The following is a 21,968-nucleotide window of genomic DNA, read 5'->3' as shown; positions in this document are numbered from 1 at the left end:
TAAATTTTTCACTTTTTTATTTAAATTTAATTTGTTGTAATTTTGTTACCACACAAAGGGCTCAATCTGCTTGCTGCAAGACAAAGCCAATTAGTCAAGAGGCAAAACAGTGGTAGAGAAAGGACTTTATTAAATGATGAGCTAGCTGATTGGAAGATGGCAGACTAGCATCCTAAAGAACCATCTGAAAAGGGAATAGAATCTTGAAGCAGTTATATAGGGGCAGTGGGCTATAGAGCAGGGAGTCAAGAATGTCGACCATCTGGCATTGCAGACTGGGAATCGCCACACCAGGCCTTTTAGCTGTCATCAATGATGGATACCAGTATAGAGTTTTCATCCATAGGTGGTCACATTCCTAAGGAACTCAAAAGAACAAAGTTTTCTCCTAATCACAGTTGGGAGGTATATATGTAAGCGTGGGTCATAAAACCTATAGAGCATGTATATTTCTTGAAGAGTAGTTATTAATCATCTAAACTACGTGCAGCCTCAAGCATCCCCTATGAGGTAAGAGAAACAAAAGTTATAGAGAGTTATAAGATGGGTTCTCTTAGGCCAAATCTGGTTTAGCCTATAACAATTTGTTGTATGAAGTATAGACTGAAATTAATTATTCACCATACCAACATCCTACAGCATCCACATTGTTTAATAGTAGTGCTTCTTTTTCCTATTGTTGAAATACCTCTGATTTGATAAATTCTTAAAATAATTAATTGTAAGAGCTTCTAAAAATAATTTTATATTTTAAAGAACATTTCATACAGTTTTGATAGCTGTATTTTAAGGTTTTTAAAATTCTAACATAATGAGACACTTTTGAAGGTAATTCCTTTCAGATATGTTTGTTTCAGAAATTTACTTGTGCTTAGCATTTTTCACTGATAGTATACTAAAAGTTTCAAAGCATTTTCAAACTAACTTTTAGGTGTAACAGTAAGAAATATGTATGTATTTGGTCTTTGCCCTCCATTCCTGACACAGAGTTTCTAAAATCCTTGGAATTTCCTGAGTGATAGGGGTGTTAGGAGCATCTTTTGTTATTCATAACAAGCCCATTTCAACCATACCTGAATTTATCCTAATAAGGTGACTCTTGGTGGGCCCTTAGATAGCTTCAGGATGGGGGCTGGCTGCCAGAGGAACCAAGCCTGTGATTAGACAGTTGGAACTTTCAGCCCCATCCTCTGACTCTGGGGAGGGGAGGAGGCTGGAGATTGAGTTAATGGCCAATGACTTAATCAATCTTGCTTTTATAATGGAACCTCCATAAAAACCCCTCAACAGTGGGGTGTGGAGAGCTTCCAGGTTGGTGAGGTGCTGAGAGGGTGGCACATCCTCAGAGCGAATGGAAGCTCTGTCCACTGAGTCTCTCTGCCGTACCTTGCCCTGTGCATCTCTTGCATTTCACTGTTCCTGGGTTGTAATTTTTTATAGTAAACCGGTGAAAGCAAGTAGAGTGTTTCTTTGGGTTTTGTGAGCTGTTCTAGAAAATTATCAAACCTGAGGAGGGAGTTGTAGGAACTCTCGACTTTATAGGTGGTTGGTCAGAAGTACAAGTGGCCTGGACTTGTGATTGGCATCTGAAGTAGAGGCAGTTTTGTGGGATTGAACCCTTAACCTGTGAGGTCTATGCTAACTCTGGGTAGTTAGTATCAGAACTGAATTGAATTGTAAGAAACCCAGTTGGTGTCAGAGAATTGGTTGATGTAGAGAAAGAAGACCCAACACATTTGATATCAGAAGTCGTGTTGATAAACACAGCACGTAAAGCTTTTCTTGACTTTTGAGCATGATTTTGGGGGAACGTATATTTAAAGGAGGATATGTTTCAGGTTATTGTTGGGCTTTCCCATTCAGAATAAAGCATCATTTTCTCATATTTTCTTGGACGAAATAGCCCTCCTCAGAAGTCTCCTCAAAGCTCCTTTAACATCTTTGTTCCTCAGAGTGTAGATGAATGGGTTGGCCATAGGAGTAATAACACAGTAAAACAGTGTCAGAACTTTGATAAGGTCTTGAGGGCTATCCCCTGAGGGCTGCATATAGATGTAGATGCCAGGGCCGTAAAATAAAGATACCACCATTAAGTGTGATGAACAAGTGTTGAAGGCCTTAAGTCTCCCATCAGCAGAAGGAATTCGAAATACAGCTTGGGCAATATAGCTGTAAGAGACAAGAATCATGGAGAGGGGACCCATTATCAGGAAGGTGGCCACCACTGCTAAAGTAAGCTCATTGACTGTGGTTTCCACACAAGCCATCTTAATAAGACCAGGCAGCTCACAAAAGAAGTGGTCCAGTACCTGGTTCCCACACAGGGGCAGCTGGACTGTGAGTGTGGACTGCAACAGTGAATTGGCTAGACCGATGAGCCAAGCTGTGTTGGAGAGCTGCAGGCAGAGTTTGTGGTCCATGATTACTGAGTACCTCAGAGGCTTACACACAGCCACATAGCGGTCTAATGCCATGACACCAAGCAGAACACATTCAGTACAGCCTAGCCAGTGAAATACATAGGCCTGGGCCACACAACCTATATAAGTGATGTTCTTGTTGGGCCCCCCTAAGTTGAACAGCATTTGGGGTACAGTCGTAGTGGTGAAACAGAGGTCCAAAAAGGAGAGGCTGGTGAGGAAGAAATACATGGGACTTTGGAGTTGAGAATCTAGTTGAGAGACCAGAACAATAGCAATGTTTCCCAATAGTGTGAACAGGTAGGACATCAGGAGGGCAAAGAAGAGGGGAAGATCCAGCCATGGATATTTGGTAAAGCCCATGAGAATGAAATGCTCTGGAAAACTTTCATTCATGTGCTTCATGGAATTTTGATGGGTGATACCTGCTAAAATCAAGGACGATAAGGGTGTTTAAAAAAACCCTGAGTTGGCAGAAGTTTTGAAGATATTAGGAAAAAACACACTTTTATGGGAGAGAGCAGGGGCAATCCTCAATAGAAATCATAACAACATTAATTAATATTTTAAAGTAAAATTTGAAAAGTCCTTTCAGTAGCGAAAGTGGTTTCAAATATATTTTTTTAAAAATCAAAGCCCTTTGTGATAGGTTAGTAGACATGAGTTGTTATGGCTCTTCTGTATGAGTAAAGAAACCAGTGGGAGGTGGGCACTGTATTCTCACAGCTACCTTGCAGCTAAGGCAGTGTGTGACCTAGGTTTGGTCAGTCAGATGCTTCTACCCAGGATTTGTCTTGGTAAAATGATGCGAAAGAATGAGGAGAGGGAAAGAGACTGACAGAAATTCAGAGCAGCTACCTTCCTGATTAGTATCCCATGTGACAGCACCAGAGAATGTGTCCTACCTAGTCTCTTTTTGGAGTGAGATCTTGGCTATGTCCTTCTTCTCTTCATTTCTGTTTGTTTGCCAAGTTGGTTCTTCATCATTCCCATTGATTCTGTGAACTACCACTCTTTCAGTATTTTCTTTCTGCTTAAGTTATCGGAATTGTTTTCTTTGTTTACAACCAAGGACTCTGACTAATACAGAACATGATACCAGAAAGTGGGTTGAAATTTTCTGCACATCTCTTGTAAGTTGGGTCACTAATGAAGAAAGAGTGGGACTCCAAGAATTGAAATGAGGATATATGGGACATCCAGAGTGTTCATGGTACTCCACCACCCACACTCCCATTCTGGCCAAGGAAGACTTCCTCTTTTGTCTAATAAAGCCACCTTGCTTGAAAATGCTACCTATCAAGAGAATGAAAAGATAAGCCACAGGCTGGGAGAAAATATTTGCAAAAGATGTATCTGAAAAGGACTGTTATTCAAAATATACGAAGAACTCTTAAAATTCATCAATAAGAAAACAAGTAATCAGATTTAAAAACAGTCCAAAGACCTTAACAGACACTTCAACAAAGAAGATATACAGATGGCAAATAAGCATATGAAAATAAGCTTTACATCATATGTTGCTATAGACTAAATATTTGTGTCCCCTTAAATTCATATGTTGAAACCTAATTTCCAATGCAATGGTATTTGGAGGTGGGGCCTTTGGGAGTTGCTTAGGTCATGAAGGTGGAGCCTTCATGTATGGGATTAGTGATCTTGTAAAAGAGACTCCACAGAGATTCCTTGTCCTTTCCACCAGGTGAGGTTACAACTAGGAGGTGCTATCTATTAACCAAAAAGTGGGACCTTACCAGACACTGAATCTGTCGGTGCCATGATCTTGGACTTCCCAGCCTCCAGAACTGTGAGATAAATGTTATTATAAGCCACCCAGTCTCTGGCATTTTGTCATAGCAGCCCAAATGAACTAAGACATATGTCATCAGGGAAATGCAAATTAGAACAACGAGATACCACTACACACCTATTAGAGTGACCAAAATCCAGAACAATGACACCAAATGCTGGCAAGGATGTGGAGCACCAGAAACTTTCATTCATTGCTGGTGGAATGCAAAATGGCACAGCCACTCTGGAAGTCAGTTTGGCAGTTTCTTACAAAACTAAGCATACTCTTACCGTACCATCCAGCAATCACACTTCTTGTCGTTTACCCAGATGAGCTGAAAACTTACATTCACACAAAAACCTGCACACAGATGCTTATAGCTGCTCTATTCATAACTGCCCACACTTGGAAGCAACCAAGATGTCCTTCAGTAGGTGAATGGATAAATCAACTGTGATACATCCACACCGTGGAGTATTATTTAGTGCTAAAAAGAAATGAGCTATAAAGCCATGAAAAGACAAGGAAGAACCTTAAATGCATGTTACTAACTGAAAGAAGGCAATCTGAAAAGGCTACATACTGTATGATTCCAACTATATGACATTCTGAAAAATGTAAAACTATGAAGACAGTAAAAAGATCAGTGCTTGCCAGGGGTTAAGGGGGAAGGAGGGATGAATATGTGGAGCACAGAGAATTTTTAAGGCAGTGAAACTACTCTGTATGATATTATAATGGGGTATACATATCATTACACATTTTTTCAAACCTGTAGAATGTACAACACCAAGAGTGAAGCATAATGTAAACCACGGACTTTGGGTGATTATGATGTGTCGACATGGGTTCATCGATTGTAACAAATGTACCACTCTGTTGAGGGATGTTGATAATGAGGGAGGCTATGCATGTGTGGGGGCAAGGGGTATGTGAGAAATCTCTGTTCTTTTGCTGAATTTCGCTGTGATGTAAAACTTTTAAAAATAACGTCATTAAAAAAGTTACAAAAGCTCCTTAATGAGAGGAATGCAGGGTAAAAGGAAGCCAGTTCTCACAGCTCTCTCTTCCCATCCGGTAAACAGGGTTAGACTGCAGCAGGCTCTGTCAGGGCCAGTTAAAAAATAAACACGAGGAAATTGGTCATACATAAGAAACATTACAGGTCTTTGCTAATTTGGTGCAGAAATTTGGAGACTGTATGTGGTAATGAATTCTGAGTGTTCAACCTAAGAAATTAGATATGAATTTGTCATAATGGTTACCTTTACCAGAGAGACTTGTTTCAATTTACTGGCTGGTTTTAATTGTTTTCTCTGTTGGTTGACTAAAACCTGGTTTTAAAATAACCCACCTAAATGATGTTGATTAGTCAGAATTCCCTTAGCATATGGTAAAGGGACCTTGAAGACATATGTGGGTTATGTAATATTTGAGCTAAATCAATTGATGAGAACAGGCTGGTCATAAGGACAAGATCATCATTGCATGTGGCTCAGCTGGTTTCAAAGGGAAAGGATCATATCCACAATCACAGACTACACTCCTATTATAAGACAACTGTTTTAAATGGGTGACATCACATGATGATGATCAGTATCCTTGTTCCTTAAAAAGCAACTCAAAGTACGAGAAACCTTGACTTTGTTACCAATTCTACCTTTATAGTATATGAAGGAGAATATTTTATATGAAACATAGGTAATAGTGACACACACTTATGTCATGTAAAACAAGAGACAGACCTAATTCATAATTAAATGAATGAACTTGACCTACAAATACAATTAGAATGAGGAATTCTCAAAATGAGTACACTGAGAGAGGTTTCTACTTGTTCTAGATCTAGGCCTCTTACCTTGTACTTGGAGCTGGAGGAGGCTTTTCTGTAGAAATTCTATACCACTTAACCAGCTGGTCGGTTCTCTATCTAGCTCTGAGCCAATATTTATGTCTTATTTTATTAATGCCACTTTGGACAACTATGTCAAACCTAAGAAACTCTCCAGAGTAATTCTACTCAAATCTGCTCATTCTTTTCTTTTCTTTTTCTTGGTCACCTATGAACCCATGCATCTAGCCTTCATTATGTTACTTTGCTCTTACTGGGTTTTGGCTTTATGCACTTATTTAAGCCATTTCATCTTTGTGATGTAACTGTTCAGTTAAAAAGTGCAAAATACATATTCATGTTTCTCATTTTCATAGATTTTGATTCTGTAAGCCTTTGGTGCGACCCAGGAATTGGCATTTTCAACTAGTACTTCAAATGATGCAAGTGGCCCTTGGATAATACATTAAGAAATATTCATACTTTAGAAAATTTAATAAGTATTTGAGCACCTACTGTGTATTAGTCACCATTCTAGATGCTGGAGATACACCTGAATAAAATAGATAGTGTCCTCATAGATCTCACATTGTAGTTAAAGGAGACAGAAACTAGACTCATAAGTAAATAATTATATAATAGATCATGTGGTGATAAGTACTAGAGAAAAATAATGCAGCATAAGGCGAGATAAGGCATGCTGAAGGGATTTGTTATTTTATGTAGGGAGATTAAAGAAGCCCTTACTGATATAGTGACATTTTGAGTAGAGACCTGAATAGAGGGAAGGAAAGTGTCATGGGGAATTTGGGGAAACAGCATTTCAGTCAGAGGGTACAGCATAAATCCTGAAGTAGAGGAGTTCTGGATGTGATTGAGTAGAAGCAAAAATATATTGCAATAAGAGCTCAATAATTGTGGACGGCCTAAACAAACAAGCAAAACTTTCAGTGGTCTGTTTAGAGAAGAAAATGCAAATGAGAAGAATGGATAGAAGTTCATAGGTCATTTCATTTTCTTTCTAAACCATAAGGCTTCATCTACTCACCAAGAGTAGCCTAATGTCTCCAAATCCAATTTCCAGGTGGCATGGGTGTCCCTCAAGATCACCCTGTAAATGGGAGACCCAAATTTGCCTTACGTCTCCTCTACCTCCACCTGGAAAAAATTAATGACTGAGTACTTTGTATCTGAAGAACAAGGTAATAACTGCAAGAAATGATATAAAAGAAATAAAATACATGGCTCCTTCCTTTAAAGACCCAACAAATTAATTATGGAGACAAATATTTCATAAGATGAAATGTGTACTGAAGAAAATTAACATACCTACAATTCCCAAAGATAGAATATAGTCTTAATATTTAAATTCAGAGAATATATTGGTCGATTCATTTACTGAGTCATTTATCTATTCACTCATTAAATTAACATTACTTTGATGCCTCCCAAGCAGAGGGCACTGTATTAGGCACTGAGAGCAGGAAAACCAACAGACCTATCCTCTGTTCCAAGAAGACTATACCCCAATACCTCTCTACATGTGCATAAATAACTAAGAATGACTAGAAATGTGCTAAGTGCCATCCTAGATGTATGAGTAAAGGACAAAGAGAATTTGGAGGTGGAAGAAATTATTTGTAGATGGGAATCAAGGAGATAGTGGTGTCATAAAGGTGAGTGCTGTTGAACTAGACCTTGAATATTAGATATGGATTTCAGGTTAAACACAGCATATACAACACATGCATTTGTCTCTACCTACCAACATGGCAGTAAAAGAATTAAAAAGGGTATAAACTCACAAAGGAAATTAGGACGAGAAGGGGGATGGTGGCAGAAAAACAATGTCAACAATATTTTGGAAGCAAGAAAGCATATAGTTGGGTGGTAATTGTCTTAAAAGACCTGTCGAACTTACCAATCTGATAAATTCTTTTTTCTTTCTTAAAACTATGAATGGGAGAGTTGAGATAAACTGAAAACATGCTTCCCATACATTTCCTGCCTGACAAATATAATAGAAATTCTTTCATTCCATAAAAATGGGGATTAGAAAGTAAGTGTTCCTCCTCCCTCATCAAAGTTCAGATCTGATTAGATCTGATGGCAAGAAAGAATAAAGAAAATATAGGGGAGGAAGTTATCAAAGGAATTTATATATATAAAGGACATGAGTAGCCAGATATCCAGACATTGAAAGGAGAAAGATCCACATCTGGTTGCATTATTCATTAATTTCAGTTAATCAGGATGAGAAGATCTCAAAGACTTCCAGAAGGAGAAAAAAAATATGCGTATAAAGTAAAATAAATCGAAATGGTACTGGACTTCCTAACAGCAATGGTGGAAGTGAGAAGGTAACGAGTAATGATTTAAAATTCTGAAGGAAATGATTTCTATCCTAGAATTCTATCCACAACCAATCAAGTGTGAAGTTAGAATATGATATTTTAAGGCATGTACAATCCCCCAAATTTTATTTCTTAGGAAATTACTGGAGGTATGTGCCACCAAAAGAAGGGAGTAAAAGACTAAAAACAAAACAAAACAAAAAAAGTAAACAAACAAACAAAAAAGTAAGGAAAAAAAAAAAAAGAGAGACATCCAGGAAACAGGGAACCCACACAAGAGGATGAAGGGAACTCCCATAACAATGGTGAAGGGAGGTCTCAGGAGCCTGCTAGAGAACAACAAGGATTGAACAGACACTAGGAGTCATCTCAAAAAAAAAAAAAAAAGAAAAGAAAGAAAGAAATTGGTACCATTTGTCACACCTAGAGCGACAGAACTGAGAGGAGATTTTTAGGTAGCCATATTTCATTACATGGTTCCACTGTGAATAATGTTTACACAATCATGAAAGTGTAAACCCTCAATGCTGATCTAACCAGAAGTGTGAAATAAGAGTATTTGGAGGATGAGGCATAGATCTCTCTCTTTTTCACTTGCTCTTGCTTTCACTCTCTCTTTGTTATATGAGTTAAAAGTTTTCATTTTTTATAGTAAATAATAAATAAATAATATTTAAAACTAAAAAACCCAAATAGAATAAAAGTTTGTTACTAAGAAATATGAGTAAATAGAAGAAAACACTGAAATTATTAAAAATTTGTTACCTCAGGAGAACAGGGATTGAGAGAGAGGAATGATGAGGAAGGGAACTGCTGTTTTTCATTGCAAGCTCATAGTATTTTTTTTTTAACTTTGAACATATATGTCTTTAATATAAATGAAAATTAAATAAGAAGGAATGGAAGGGATCTTAATATTTATAAATGATGGTGAAGGGCATTAGAGGGATATGCATTGTTTGAAAAGATGAAAAGCACACATTATCAATTATCACAGTATAGGGTGCGTAAAGTGGTACAGCGCAAAACCAGGTTGTAAAAATAACTTGGATCCAGGATACAGAAAATCTTTAATACTAGGTTAAGGGGACTGATCCAATGAAGATTTTTTTCAGAAGGGGTGTGAAAGCTGCACTTCAGAACATTTATTATGGCCACATAATGAGGGCTTAAGGAAGAGACTGGAAGTTAGGAGGTCAGCTGGAAGGCTACTGCAAGAGTCTAAGGGAGAGGCTGAGAACATTAGCTAGGATAGTGGCAGTGGAAATGAAGAGCAAGGTATGGGTGTAAGAAAAAGGAAGGAGTTGAAAAAAACGTTCAAGTTTTCATCCGAGGTGCAAAGAGAATAGAAATTCAATTAACAGAAAGGGGCATACATGTGAGGATTGACAGGAACATATGATTTAATCAAAAAAGAACTCCTTTCAAAAAAGATAAATGTAAAGCTTGGCCTATAACACATGGCCTGGAGGGTCCATTCACCAAAGGATGAATTCTTGCTTCTCCCAGACACCTCTAGGTCAATTTAACCGACTACTCATTCAGAAAATATCATACAATTTCCTGAATCCATGACTAGGATGGTTTGTTGCAGCTGTTTAACCATCAAAGGTAGGGACCAGGACAGATAACAGATGCAGAGGCAGTGGCCAGAGAATATGTTTCCAAAGACAGAGAAGATAATAGACTACATCTGCCAGAAAGTTAATGCATTTGCATATAAATTGACTGAGGATAAAAGTAAAACAAGATCCCACTGCCCCCCCAAAATCCTCAATGTTTTGGCTTACTAGTCATTGTTTACATTGTTTGATCTTCAAATCTATCTTCAGAGTATTGGCTTTTAGAGAATTGATTTTTAATGACTTGACCTGCTCTCTCATTCCCTCCTGTCTCCTAGGTAACTGGATCTTTTGGACATAATTCTGAGATAGAGGTGAACAAGTGACAGCCATTGGTCTGACATAAAGAGAATTCATTTAGCTCATGGAGACATCTTACCCTGCCTGATCTTGTCCAAAACTCAGAACCTTCATTTTCTGTTTCAAAACACAATAAAACCAAACAAAGCCCAATGCCTTCTAGGCTGGTGTGAATAGAAAGAGACATCACCAGAACATACCTCTTCTCGTTTGAACTTGTATTAAGCAAGTGTCTTTAGTTATAGAAGCTTGGTTAGGAAAAAGGTTGCAAAGAGGTTGGATTCCAAAAGTCCTGAGAGAGGGAGGCAGGTGCAATCAGGCCAGGGCTTCAATAAGAGTCACCAAAGATCTTGATGTGGCAGATTGGGTGAATGTAATTCTGGAGGCCGAGGTTAGCCTCTCCTGATTCCAAGTCTGACTCAAAGGTAGATAAAATCAGTTCTCACCTGGTGTGGCAGTGATCCTGTGGGGCTGTCACTGGAGAATCAATCTCCCTGGAGAAACAGTATTCGTGTTTTATTTACAGTTTTGGTTATGATTATAGATTGCATCAGTTCTTCCACTCATTAATCCCAGCTTAATAACAAGGGAGAGCAGGATTTACCCCAGTAATTTTTAGAAAGCCAAAAAATATTGTGTTAATAATGTTAATGATGTTAATAGTAGCTTAATACATCCTAGACACTTTACATGAATTGTCTCATTTAATGCTCCTAACAACTCCTTGAGGTGGGTACTTTTATTCTCCTCATTTTATAGTGGAGGAACTTGAAGCTTAAAAAAGGTAAGTAATTTGTCCAAGCTTTACATATTTCCAGAGTTCAAACACCAAGTGAATGCTTTGGAAATGTCACGAGTGAACATTGGTTTTCTTATGTCTGTAGTCTTTGGGGTTTGTGCTTATTTGTTTTTTTCAACCATATTGAAAACTCCTTGGGGACAAGGTTTATGTCCTCTTTTTCAACTGGCATAAGCACGTGCTAATCAAACTAAGATCCTCCTTTTGTTTCTTATAAATGCTAGTACAATTTCTACTCATCTCCATCACATGAAGACTGTCTCAGAGCAGGTCACTCCTCAGAACAAGGTAGAACTAAAGAAGCAATTTAAAAAGTGCTTTAAGGGCCAGGCCCGGTGGCCTAGTAGTTAAGTTCAGTGTGCTCTGCTTCAGTAGCCCAAGGTTCAGTTCCCAGGTGCAGACCTATACCACTCTGTTAGCAGCATGCTGTGCTGGTGGCCCACATACTAAAAAACAGAGGAAGATTGGCACCAATGTTAGCTCAGGGCAAATCTGCCTCAGCAAAAAAAAAAAGGAAAAAAAAAGTACTTTAAAGACCAAATCCTTCCTTGACTGTCTGACAATACTTTTATCTTAACACTCTCTTCACATCCAAAAAGCTGCACTTCAGAAGTTGTTAGATGCTGTCATGACTAAGTGGTTACTCAGAACTAAGGCATACAATCCTCTCTCTCCTACTTGTTATGGACTGAATTGTGTCCCCCAAAATTCATATGTTGAAGCCCTAACTGGCCATGTGACTATATTTTGAGATAGGGCCTTTAAGCAGGTAATTAAGGTTAAATGAGATCATAAAAGTGGGCCCCTAATCCAATAAGACTGGTGTCTTTATAAGAAGAGGGCACAGCAGAGCTAGTGCTCTCCCTCTCCTTCCTCATGCGCACAGAGCAAAGGCCTTGTGAGGCCACAGAGAGAAGGTGGCTGTCTACGAGGCAAGAAGAGAGGTCTCACCTAAAACCAACTCTGATGGCACCTTGATCTTTGACTTCTAGACTCCAGAACTATAAGAAAATAAACTTCTGTTGTTTAAGCCACCCAGTCTGTGGTATTTTGTTATGGCAGCCCCAGCTGATGAATACACTATGTTTAAATTGAAAGAATGAGGGCCGGCCCCATGGCTTAGCGGATAAGTACGCGCACTCCGCTACTGGTGGCCCGGATTCGGATCCTGGGCACTCACCAACGCACCGCTTGTCCGGCCATGCTGAGGCCGTGTCCCACATATAGCAACTAGAAGGATGTGCAACTATGACGTACAGCTATCTACTGGGGCTTTGGGGGGGGGGGGAAACCGGGAGGATTAGCATGGATGTTAGCATCCTCACAAAAAATAAAAATAAAAAATAATTAAAAAACAAACAAAAAGAAAGAATGAGGGGATGAAGAGAGCATGTCCAAGGCAAAAGCAGATAGATAGAGCTTAGGAAATGGAGAAACTTAATTCAGTTTGTTCACATGGCCTGTTCATTCTTCATGGAGAACCTCCTACATAGATTCCTGAGGTTTTATTTTATATTTTCCTCCCCCATGAGTTAAGTGAGGTAAACAACTGTTCACTGGGCTGGTATTTTTCACAGAAAACAGAAAGTTGTCTCAGGCTCCCTAACCCATAGGACAAGGTTTGAGATCAGTCTAAGTCACTTAATTTGGTTTAGCTCAGTGGCCAAACATTTCATTCTTGACTTTAATCAAATACAATACAGATGTCATGAGAGAAGCATGGGTCCCAAAGTCAGACAGACATGGTTTGAAATTGAACTCTGTCACTTGCTAACTACGTTACCGTGAACATTATTGAGCCTGTTTCCTCTTCTTCAAAGAGCTGATTATAACACACATTTGACAGATTGTTGGGTTGGTTAAATGAGAGTGTGTCTGGAATCATCTGAAATATAGTGGAATTCCAATAATGCTACCTTGATTAGAGTGTAAGTGGATGTTCATGGATCAGTACAAAAGCGCTAATGTCACAGGTGGGCCTCACTTTCAGTTCAGCTGTGTGTGCAATATTTTAAGCCAGAGTTTTGCAAAGGTGATTCATTTGCTTCAAAATTACTTGGAGTGCTTGTTAAAAATACACATCTCTGGGCCCTTCACCAAACCAGAATTAAAACCTCTGGGGATGAATCCCAAGAAACTGTATGTTCACTAGTTCCCCAGGCGATTTAAATGCACACTAAGCTTGGGAATCATTGCATTATAGGATCATTCTGTTTTTTAAATTGCAGAACTAAGATTCAGTTTCCAGTGGGGCCAATTTATTTATTTCCTTGGGACCGAAAACCTTCCTTGAAGACTGAGAACGTATAAGCAAATATAAATTACTGTTTTATAATGTAGTAATATTCGGAAAATCGTGTAAAACAGATAACATAATGCTGGACTCTCTAGAATCACTAATAAATTAAACTGGCGTTCAGAAAAAGCCCCACCCCCGCAAAAAAAGAGAGGACAGGGAAGAGCTTTAGCAAAGAGGTCACAAAGAAAGTTACTGACTTCTGGGCCTTCCAGCTCTCAGGGCCATCAAGAATCCATTTTCCTTCTCTCTGTTTCCTCTCTTACAGTTGTGATCACTTTGAACATAAAAAGACCCAGCAGTTTTTCTTTGAGAATGAGAATTTTGCAATCACAACTGCTTATAAGTGATTGGATCAGAATTTACAATAACAGTGAATACAGCAGGGAATTAGGCGTATTGAGGGGTAATGAAGAGATTGTGGTTTTCCAGAAAGAGGAAAAGCAAAGGCCCCACTGGGATTCGAACCCAGGATCTCCTGTTTACAAGACAGGCGCTTTAACCCACTAAGCCATGGAGCCCACCTGCACACTTGCGACTATAATAAACCTGTCCTTACTGTTAGATTAAATATGTTTGACATAATCTATACGATTCAGAGCAGTTTACCCTGAGAAAATGGCAAACTCCAAGAAGACGTTTTGCTTACTTCCATGCGCGGCAGAGCTAATACAAGCGGGAAAAGTTTCAGGTAGCTTGCGTGTTAGGACCAATAACACTCCAATTTGTCCAAGGATAACCATCAGTAAACGTCGAGGCTACCCACTCTTTCCAAATGTTCTAAAAGCAAACTTTGCTGGTAATGCACCTTGTCTTTGGTAACTTAGATTCTTCACTCGAATGTACTAAGTGAGGATCTCTAAAAAAGGAACGCCACTGAAAGCCTCTTAGACTGCCGGGTTAGGGCATATAGTGTCCTTACACGTCCCTTGCACTTTGCAAGCAGAGATTTGGAGGGGAGGGGTAGGGAGCGGACAAGAGGAGGGCTGGGTGTGTAGACTTCGGCTAGAGTCAGGCATCGCTCTCTTAAAATCCCACAACACCAAGGTCAACGGCGCGGTAAACACTCTGATCAGACAACCACAGATGAGAGACTTTTGGGGAAAAAGAGGCGGAGTGGGCCCCGGGTGGCTACAGATGTTCCCAGGGTCCAGGTACAATCCTTCTAAGGTGAGGAGCCTTACGGTTCCAGTGAACCACCTCTTTGCCCACTCCTGCTCAACCAAGGCCTGATTTCGAGTGCAATGTCATCAACTGGCAAAGAAAGTAAAGCCTTCTCCCCCCTAACCTGGTCTGTGAGGTGACCCGCCCTTTTCCCCTCGGGGATCGCATCGTCCCTGGGGACGTGCAGAGAGCCGGGCCGGCGGGCGGTCCACCTGATCGCGGCTGCGCGCCCCCAGAAGGCCCCGCGTAGGGTCGGGGAAGGGCCTTGGGAGTCGAGGTGTCTGAGGGCCCCGGGGCCCCTAGGACAGGCAGGGACTGAGAGGACTGAGGCGAGGAGAGCAGGGAGGCCCGGACAGGGGAGGGGAGACACGAGGACCCGCCCAGACCGCGTTGGTGGTGTTGGAGCCGGCAGGATCATACCCTCTCAGGGCCCGGGAGGACGTGTAGATCCGCATCAAACGCAAACGGAGCCCCTGTCCTGAACTTTTAGTCGCTCTGTCTGTCTGTCTGTCTATCTATGTGTCTCTCTCTGTCTCTGTCTCTCTCTCTCTGTCACACTCACACACACACCCACGACTTCAGTTTCACTCCAATTCCTGGTGGGGAGGTTGGGAAGATGGGGTGGGAGCTCCTCTGACTTCTAGTTGCAGGCGTTAAAAATAACTTCCCGCTGTCTATCTCCTGACGCAATTGACAAGGGACCAAAGACTCGTCGCCTCAGCTAGTCACTGTCCTGGCACCGTGTCCGCCGTGGTGATTTTTAATCATTTTCTCAAGAAATAATCTCCTCTCCTGCCCCCAGAGTTTAATGGATTTTGTTCTTTGGCTGCCTTTACACTGGGTATCATAAAGAGACAGAAGAGGAGGCGAAACTCAGGTCTCCAGGGTCCCTACTTGACGGACAGAGGGGCAATAGCCGCGTGAGGGTGGAGGAGTGCTCGTTACGCGGGAGCTGTCGGTAGGATCCAGCAGGTGATGCTCGCAGATGGGACTCGGATATTCCTAGGGGTAGGAATGGAAGCTCCTATTTTGTACAAAGAAAGCAGGAAAAGTACAGTGCATTTAAAGATACAGACAGACTGCAGAACTTTCTTCATATCTTTTGGAAACGAGAAAAACGTTTAATTAAAAGCCCCTTCCTTTGGAGGTAGTGTGGGAGTCTTCTAGGATGCGAAATAAGTCTCCAATTTCTTTAGAAACGCCGGTTCGGATCCCACTGCCACCATCCCGGCTCGCTCGGGGAGGCAAATAACTAGTAAACAGGCTCTTCCTTAAAAGCTTGGGGAAAATTCCCACTTCGAGGAAATAGCTTACCAGAGGACAGTTCTTCCAGCCAAGAGCAAGTAGTTAAAGGCGTGGGAGTCTCTCCTAATCGTCTTTTCTTCTGTTCTAGTTCGTGGAGTTTCCTAGAGACATCCAAAATGAAACTATAGAACTACAATGAAATAATATTTTTTATTTATCAGATTGGCAAACAAACAAAAACAATTGTTTGTGGTAGAGTTGCCTATTAGCACTTAAAGACATTGTATTAGGTTCCTGTAGCTTCTGTAACAAATTACAACAAGCTCAGTGGCTTAAAACAACTGAAATTTATTTTCTCACAATTCTGGAGGCGAGAAGTCCAAAGTCACTATCACTGGGTGGAAAGGTGTTGACAGGGTCATACTCCCTATTGAGGCTGTAGGGGAGAATCTGTCCTTGCCTCTTCCAGCTTCTGGTGCCTGCCAGCATTCCTTGGCTTGTAGTCCCATCACTCCTATCTCTGCCTCTGTACTCACATTGCCTTCTCCTCTTCTGTCTCTCTGTAATCTCCCTATGCCTTTCTTATAAGGACATTTGTGACAGCATTCGAGGTTTATCTGGATAATCCAGGATAAATTCCCCATCTCAAGACCTTTAACTTAATCTCTTCTGCAAAGACTCCTCAATTTTTCTGCCATATAAAGTAATATTTACAGCTTCCAGGAATTACAATGGAGATAACTTTTGGGGGGCCGTTTTTCAGTCTACCATAGGCATTAACATCCTGCTTCCTCCACATACAAGCAAGGGATTAACTGGTTATAACCAGTTTCCTTTTCAGTAAAATGGGAATAATAATATGAACTTCCTTATATACTATCGAGAATATTAGATGACTTAATATATTTAAAGAACTTATGACAGTGTCTGGGGCTGAACTGGAGCTAAGTGGCTAATTGTCATTATTACAACGTTCTGTGCTGGTCAGGGTGTCAAGGAAACAAGCCCTTCCCCAGCGCTATAGGAGGATAAATTAGTAGCATTTAGGGAACCAAAATGACCATCACACATATGATTTGATTTAGCAACTGCACTTTTAGAAAGTTCTCTAATCCCACACACTTATGGAATGTGGCTATAACTTACTGCAACATTGTTTATATTGTTAAATGTGGCTGGTGAAATAAATGAAGATATATCCATAAATGGAATACTATTGAGACAAAAGAAAAAGAAAAGCTCTTTCTGTGTTGACATGGAAACCACTGCAACACACATGAAGTGATAAAGGCAAGGCGTGGTAGCATAGGTTCCGAAAGTATAAAATAGGAGGAAAATAACGGGTTTCTTTTGGCTTGTATATGCAAAAAGCATACCTTGAAGGTAACTCCAGCCTCTAATATGTTTTCTCAAGGAGCCAGGATCGGGTGCCGGGGTGGAAAGAGGTGAGGTGAGGGTAGACTTTCACTGTATAAGTACTCTTACATTTTTGTAATTTTGAACCATGTGAAAGTTTTACTTCTTTCTGTACAAACATTTAAAAAACATTAAAAAGGAATTTCCCCATGGACGCGAAATCCTGTTCTTAGATATAAATAATTGGCAGTCAGACTATTTTTTTTTTTTCCTGAGGACTATAATTGGTCTCAGAGTACTGTTACAGAGATAAACACCTGTGCGCCCCTTAGTTGGGAAAATGCTCTCCCAGCCTCAAGCAATCGCTACAGCCTCAAGCAATCGCTACAGAAATTGATCCGATCAGTGGGTATAACAATAAAATTGGCAGCGGTAGGATTCGAACCCACGCCCCCCGAAGAGACTGGAGCCTTAATCCAGCGCCTTAGACCGCTCGGCCACGCTACCACATACCCGCTACTTTAAAACACTTCTTAATGGTTTAGAACGCACAAGACTGTTGCGCGCGTAATTTTTTCTAGAGCATTTTTTTCCCCCATAGACAATTCTGCCGTCCCAACCACCAACAAAATCCTCAAATAGGTTCCTAGTCCCGGCCCTTTGTCCTGAACTGGGAGACCTACGTTTGCCTTTTGTGCTGTTTCTGGTACCCGAGGGTAAAGGGAGAGGCAGCCAATGCGCAATATCCATCAAACGGGAAGAGAATCAGTCCTCGGGAAAATGATTAGAAATCAGCACCACCGACGCAGCATTGGAACTCTAAGGACGCTGAGATCAAGAGTCGCCCGTTTGTCAGCTGCGTTTGGGGGTCGGCAGCGGAAAGTCATTTTTAATGTCCGCAACCAGAAAACAGAGGAGCTCCCCTTCCCTCTCACCCGGAACTCGAGTCCTGGTTTGTGTGTGACTTCTTGTGAAAGTCGTGGAAGGAAACAACTTTGCAAACAGACCTACTTTTTTTCCTGAATGTGTTCGTGGTCTCAATTTACGAAGTTCAGGGCGGTAATCAGTTTGCATTTGGTGCGGAGCATCTCATCCTCTGCGGGCCCGGAGAGAACGTGTCCTGCCCTCTCTAACCCCACCAACGCGATCTGGGCGGGTCCCTTGGGTCCTTTCTCCCAGGTCTCGGCTTCCAGACCGCTCATCCTCTCACTCAGTCCCGCCTGATCCATAAGATTCTGCCTCCTTTGAGTGAGCCTCAGTTCTACTTTTTCAAATCCCGGCGGCTCCACTTAATAGCCATAGGTCCATTGGCAAGTCGCTTAAAGCTTAAGCGGGTCTCACTTTCTTCTTATGTAAAATGGGGACAATAAAACTTACCTAAAGAAATGAGAGATTTATCTCCTTATTTTTAAGCCAATACATGTAAGCTGCTTAAAAGAGTATCTTGTCTATAATAAGCACTTAAAGTTTACTATCATTATTTGTGTCACTTATTCATTGAACACATTTTGGGCTGTGTTCAGTCTTTTTGACGATACTGTGAGATCTTATCCCATTTTACAGATAATAAAGCTTTTAAAATTAAGTAACTTATTCGCAAAAAAACCAAGTGAATTTTTTCCCCCTAAATTAATAGATGACACATGGAAGATTGACATTCCAATCCTACAATTTTAAAATTAGGACATTTTCTATTTTTCGTGATTGTTTTAACTTGAAATCCAGTATATTCATTCTCCATTCTCAATCATCTCACCTCATCTCTTCTGCCTTATCTCGCCTCTATTTACTTCTAGCCGGGATAGACCGGCCTTCAGATGTCAAGGTCCGGAATATCAATTGTAAGGGGAACATTGGCAGCCAGGGAAGCTTCAGAGTTGGGTAAAGAGACCACAGCTCGGCTCTCATCAGAGCTAAGCAGCTTTCTGCGACCGACATCGGTGAAGTGTGGAAACCTTCATGCCTGTGGACTCAGCTCAGGCCCCTTGTATCCGTATGTCACCTTCTACACATGTCATTGTAATGTGGGGCAGTGTGAAACTTAAGTCTAATGTCTCCCAGCAGTAAGTGGTGTTTACCACATGGAAAAAATCCAGTGTGTTGCATGTTTATTTAATCAAGGATAAAAACTGAAATGATTTTGATCAATCATTGTGACATACTCGGAGCAGCAGTAAACATATGATACTCTTATTTTGTACCCGATTGTAAAAATCTAGCTTCTTAGAAATTTCCCCTAGGCTTGAGAGGGTTAAAGTCAGTAGTTCTGCTGAAAAACCCTGAAGGGAGTGCCTTCTTAGCGCAGTAGGCAGCGCATCAGTCTCATAATCTGAAGGTCCTGAGTTCGAACCTCAGAGAAGGCATGAGAGTTTTGTCACTTCCACAGACTTTCATTTGAGAAAGAAGGATGATAGCAGAGAAAAGTATTTCACTAATCAAGTTCTCTGGTACGAAATCTAGATTCCAGGACTAACTCCCAGTCAACGTGGTGTGATGTGATTATAAATGGGGCTGTAGACCTTCAAGAACTTTACATCTAGATTCCAGGACTAACTCCCAGTCAATGTGGTGTGATGTGGTTATAAATGGGGCTGTAGACCTTCAACAACTTTACCAGTTTCTTTTGGTACCTGCTTGCTTTGGTGGCAAGACAGTTTTTCAATTCACCGACTACAATGCACACAAATACCTGTCTGTATTAATTGCCTATTTGCTGCCCTAGAAAATTACAAAAAATGTGGTACCTTAAAATAGTATAAATTTATTATTTTACAGTTCTGGATGTCATAATTCTGAAATGGGTCTTATGGGGCTAAGATCAAGGTGTGACAGAGCTGCCTTCCTTCCAGATACCCTACAGGAGAATTCATTCCTTACTATTTCCAGCTTCTAGAGGCTGCCCACACTCCTTGGGTCATGGTCACATCACTCTGACCTCTACTTCTACTGCATCTCCTTCTCTGACTCTGACCCTCCTACCACCCTCTTATAAGAATCTTGTGATTATACTGAGTCCACCTGGGTATCCAGGAAAATCTTCCTAAATCAAGATCCTTAGCTTAATCACACCTGCAAAGTTCTTTTTGCCATATAAGATAACATATTGACTGGTTTTGGAGATTGGGAAATGGGTATCTCAGGAAAGGGGTGGAAGACATTATTACACCTACCATAGTCTGCTTACTGGTCCCCAAAGATTCACACCTGTCCTATGGGAAAAAAACATTCACTTCATTCCAATTTCCCCCAAAATCTCAACTCATTTCAGCATTCACTCATCTAAATCTTATCAGTTCAAAAATTGCAAATATCATCACCTAAGTCACCCAAATTCAGTATTAGTGAGGCTCTGTGTATAATCAATTCTGGGCACAATTCCTCTCCATCTATAAATCTGTGAAAATCACAAGTTATCTGCTCCCCAAAATACAATCGTGGAATAGGCATAGGATAACAGTTATAGACATTCCAACGAAAAAGGGATAAAATTGAAGGGATAAAGGAGTCACCAGTTCCAAGCAATTCCAGAATGGATTTTCCAAATCCCTTCTCGATTTTGGATTTTCAAAATGCAGCCAGGCAAACAACATTGGCTTTCAAGGTCTGGGAATAATCCTCTGTAGTTTGAGGCTCTGCCCCCAGACTAGGGTTTCTGCCCTTGGAGTCACCCCTCTACTTTTGTGAAGGGTAGTACATGTTTGCAGCTGAGTAGTTTGATCAACCTGTTTTCTGCCTAGAGAATTTTGGGAGTTCAACCTCTTTCTTTCATTTTGTCCCCTCTCTGTCCTTCTCAGTCCAAGTTGGCAGTGTGTCTGCTGGTATAACACTCTCAAGACCATTGTGGATCTCCTGTGTATGTCATGAAGATTGTATGATGTACACAGAATGACAGTGATATAAGCATAGGGAGGGTGCAGGCAGTAGCTCTTTCCTGAAGACACCAGGCTTGCACATTGCCCTTTTTCCTAAAAGGCTTCAGTTTATCTCAAATCCCTACACCTCTTAGAAGGTGGTTTGAAATGTCAACAGTAAATTATTATTGAAATGCCATGTTTACATGACTTTTTCTCAGAATCCATTTGGCATAAATAATGAGTGGTAATATTACCACCACTTCTGATTCTGCCTTTATTTCTTTCTTGCCATAACCATTCCATACCATGCAGGCCTGGGAAAATCCCACATTTCAGGGAAATGTCTTCTCTTCATGTAACTGAAATCTGCCTCTCTTCTGCGGAGATCTCTCCACTTCCTTTCAGTTATTCTTTTCTGAAATTTATGCTATGCCAAATTAGATACCTCTACTTGGAAGCCAAATGCCCTAGCACGGTCCCAATGATTGTGGCCCAGCCAGAAGGGGGCTTGTTCCAGTGGAGAAAAAGGAGAGCCAGACCTCTGATATCTCATAGCCATGTCTATCAAGAAACTTTCTGAGCATCACACTCTATGGCACCTTCTGAAACTTCTTAGCACCTTCCAGGTCTCTCTGAACTTTTCCAATCACAGAGTCAAAGACCTTCAGAGTAAGGTGTTGCCTGGAATTTCTCACTGCCGTGCTACTTCTTCTGCACCATTTCCTAACAGGAACCACATTATTGGCTTCTTTTTAACATGAACAACAGGTTTTGAACCCGTTAAAAGAATGCTAGACTAATGGTTTTCATTTGGTATGTTATCACTAAAAAAGGACATTTTTGGTTGCCAAAATGATCTGGGGGACATTACTGGCATTTGTATTGGAGATACAGGGATGTGAAAACATGTTTTTCACGGTCTTAGTATACAACAA

At 40.7% G+C, this 21,968-nt stretch overlaps 1 protein-coding gene and 3 non-coding genes across 4 annotated transcripts; 1 reads left to right on the top strand and 3 right to left on the bottom strand.

Annotated features, from left to right (window-relative positions):
- Positions 1 to 1,880: 1,880 nt before the first annotated feature.
- On the bottom strand, positions 1,881 to 2,825 carry LOC131413977 (olfactory receptor 2B11-like). Its single transcript, XM_058554999.1, has one exon. It carries the CDS (start codon positions 2,823 to 2,825, stop codon positions 1,881 to 1,883), a length of 945 nt encoding a protein of 314 aa, XP_058410982.1.
- An 11,036-nt stretch (positions 2,826 to 13,861) lies between these two features.
- Positions 13,862 to 13,935, bottom strand: TRNAT-UGU (transfer RNA threonine (anticodon UGU)). The gene has a single exon. It is a non-coding gene; the product is annotated as a tRNA-Thr (tRNA).
- A 3,668-nt stretch (positions 13,936 to 17,603) lies between these two features.
- On the bottom strand, positions 17,604 to 17,686 carry TRNAL-AAG (transfer RNA leucine (anticodon AAG)). Its single transcript has one exon. It is a non-coding gene; the product is annotated as a tRNA-Leu (tRNA).
- A 1,783-nt stretch (positions 17,687 to 19,469) lies between these two features.
- Positions 19,470 to 19,542, top strand: TRNAM-CAU (transfer RNA methionine (anticodon CAU)). The gene has a single exon. It is a non-coding gene; the product is annotated as a tRNA-Met (tRNA).
- Positions 19,543 to 21,968: the final 2,426 nt, after the last annotated feature.

This window comes from Diceros bicornis, chromosome 14 (genome assembly GCF_020826845.1).
Source record: "Diceros bicornis minor isolate mBicDic1 chromosome 14, mDicBic1.mat.cur, whole genome shotgun sequence".
NCBI classification, from domain to species: domain Eukaryota; kingdom Metazoa; phylum Chordata; class Mammalia; order Perissodactyla; family Rhinocerotidae; genus Diceros; species Diceros bicornis.
The sequence above is the reverse complement of the archived record's forward strand: the minus strand, read 5'-3'. Positions and strand labels throughout refer to the sequence as shown.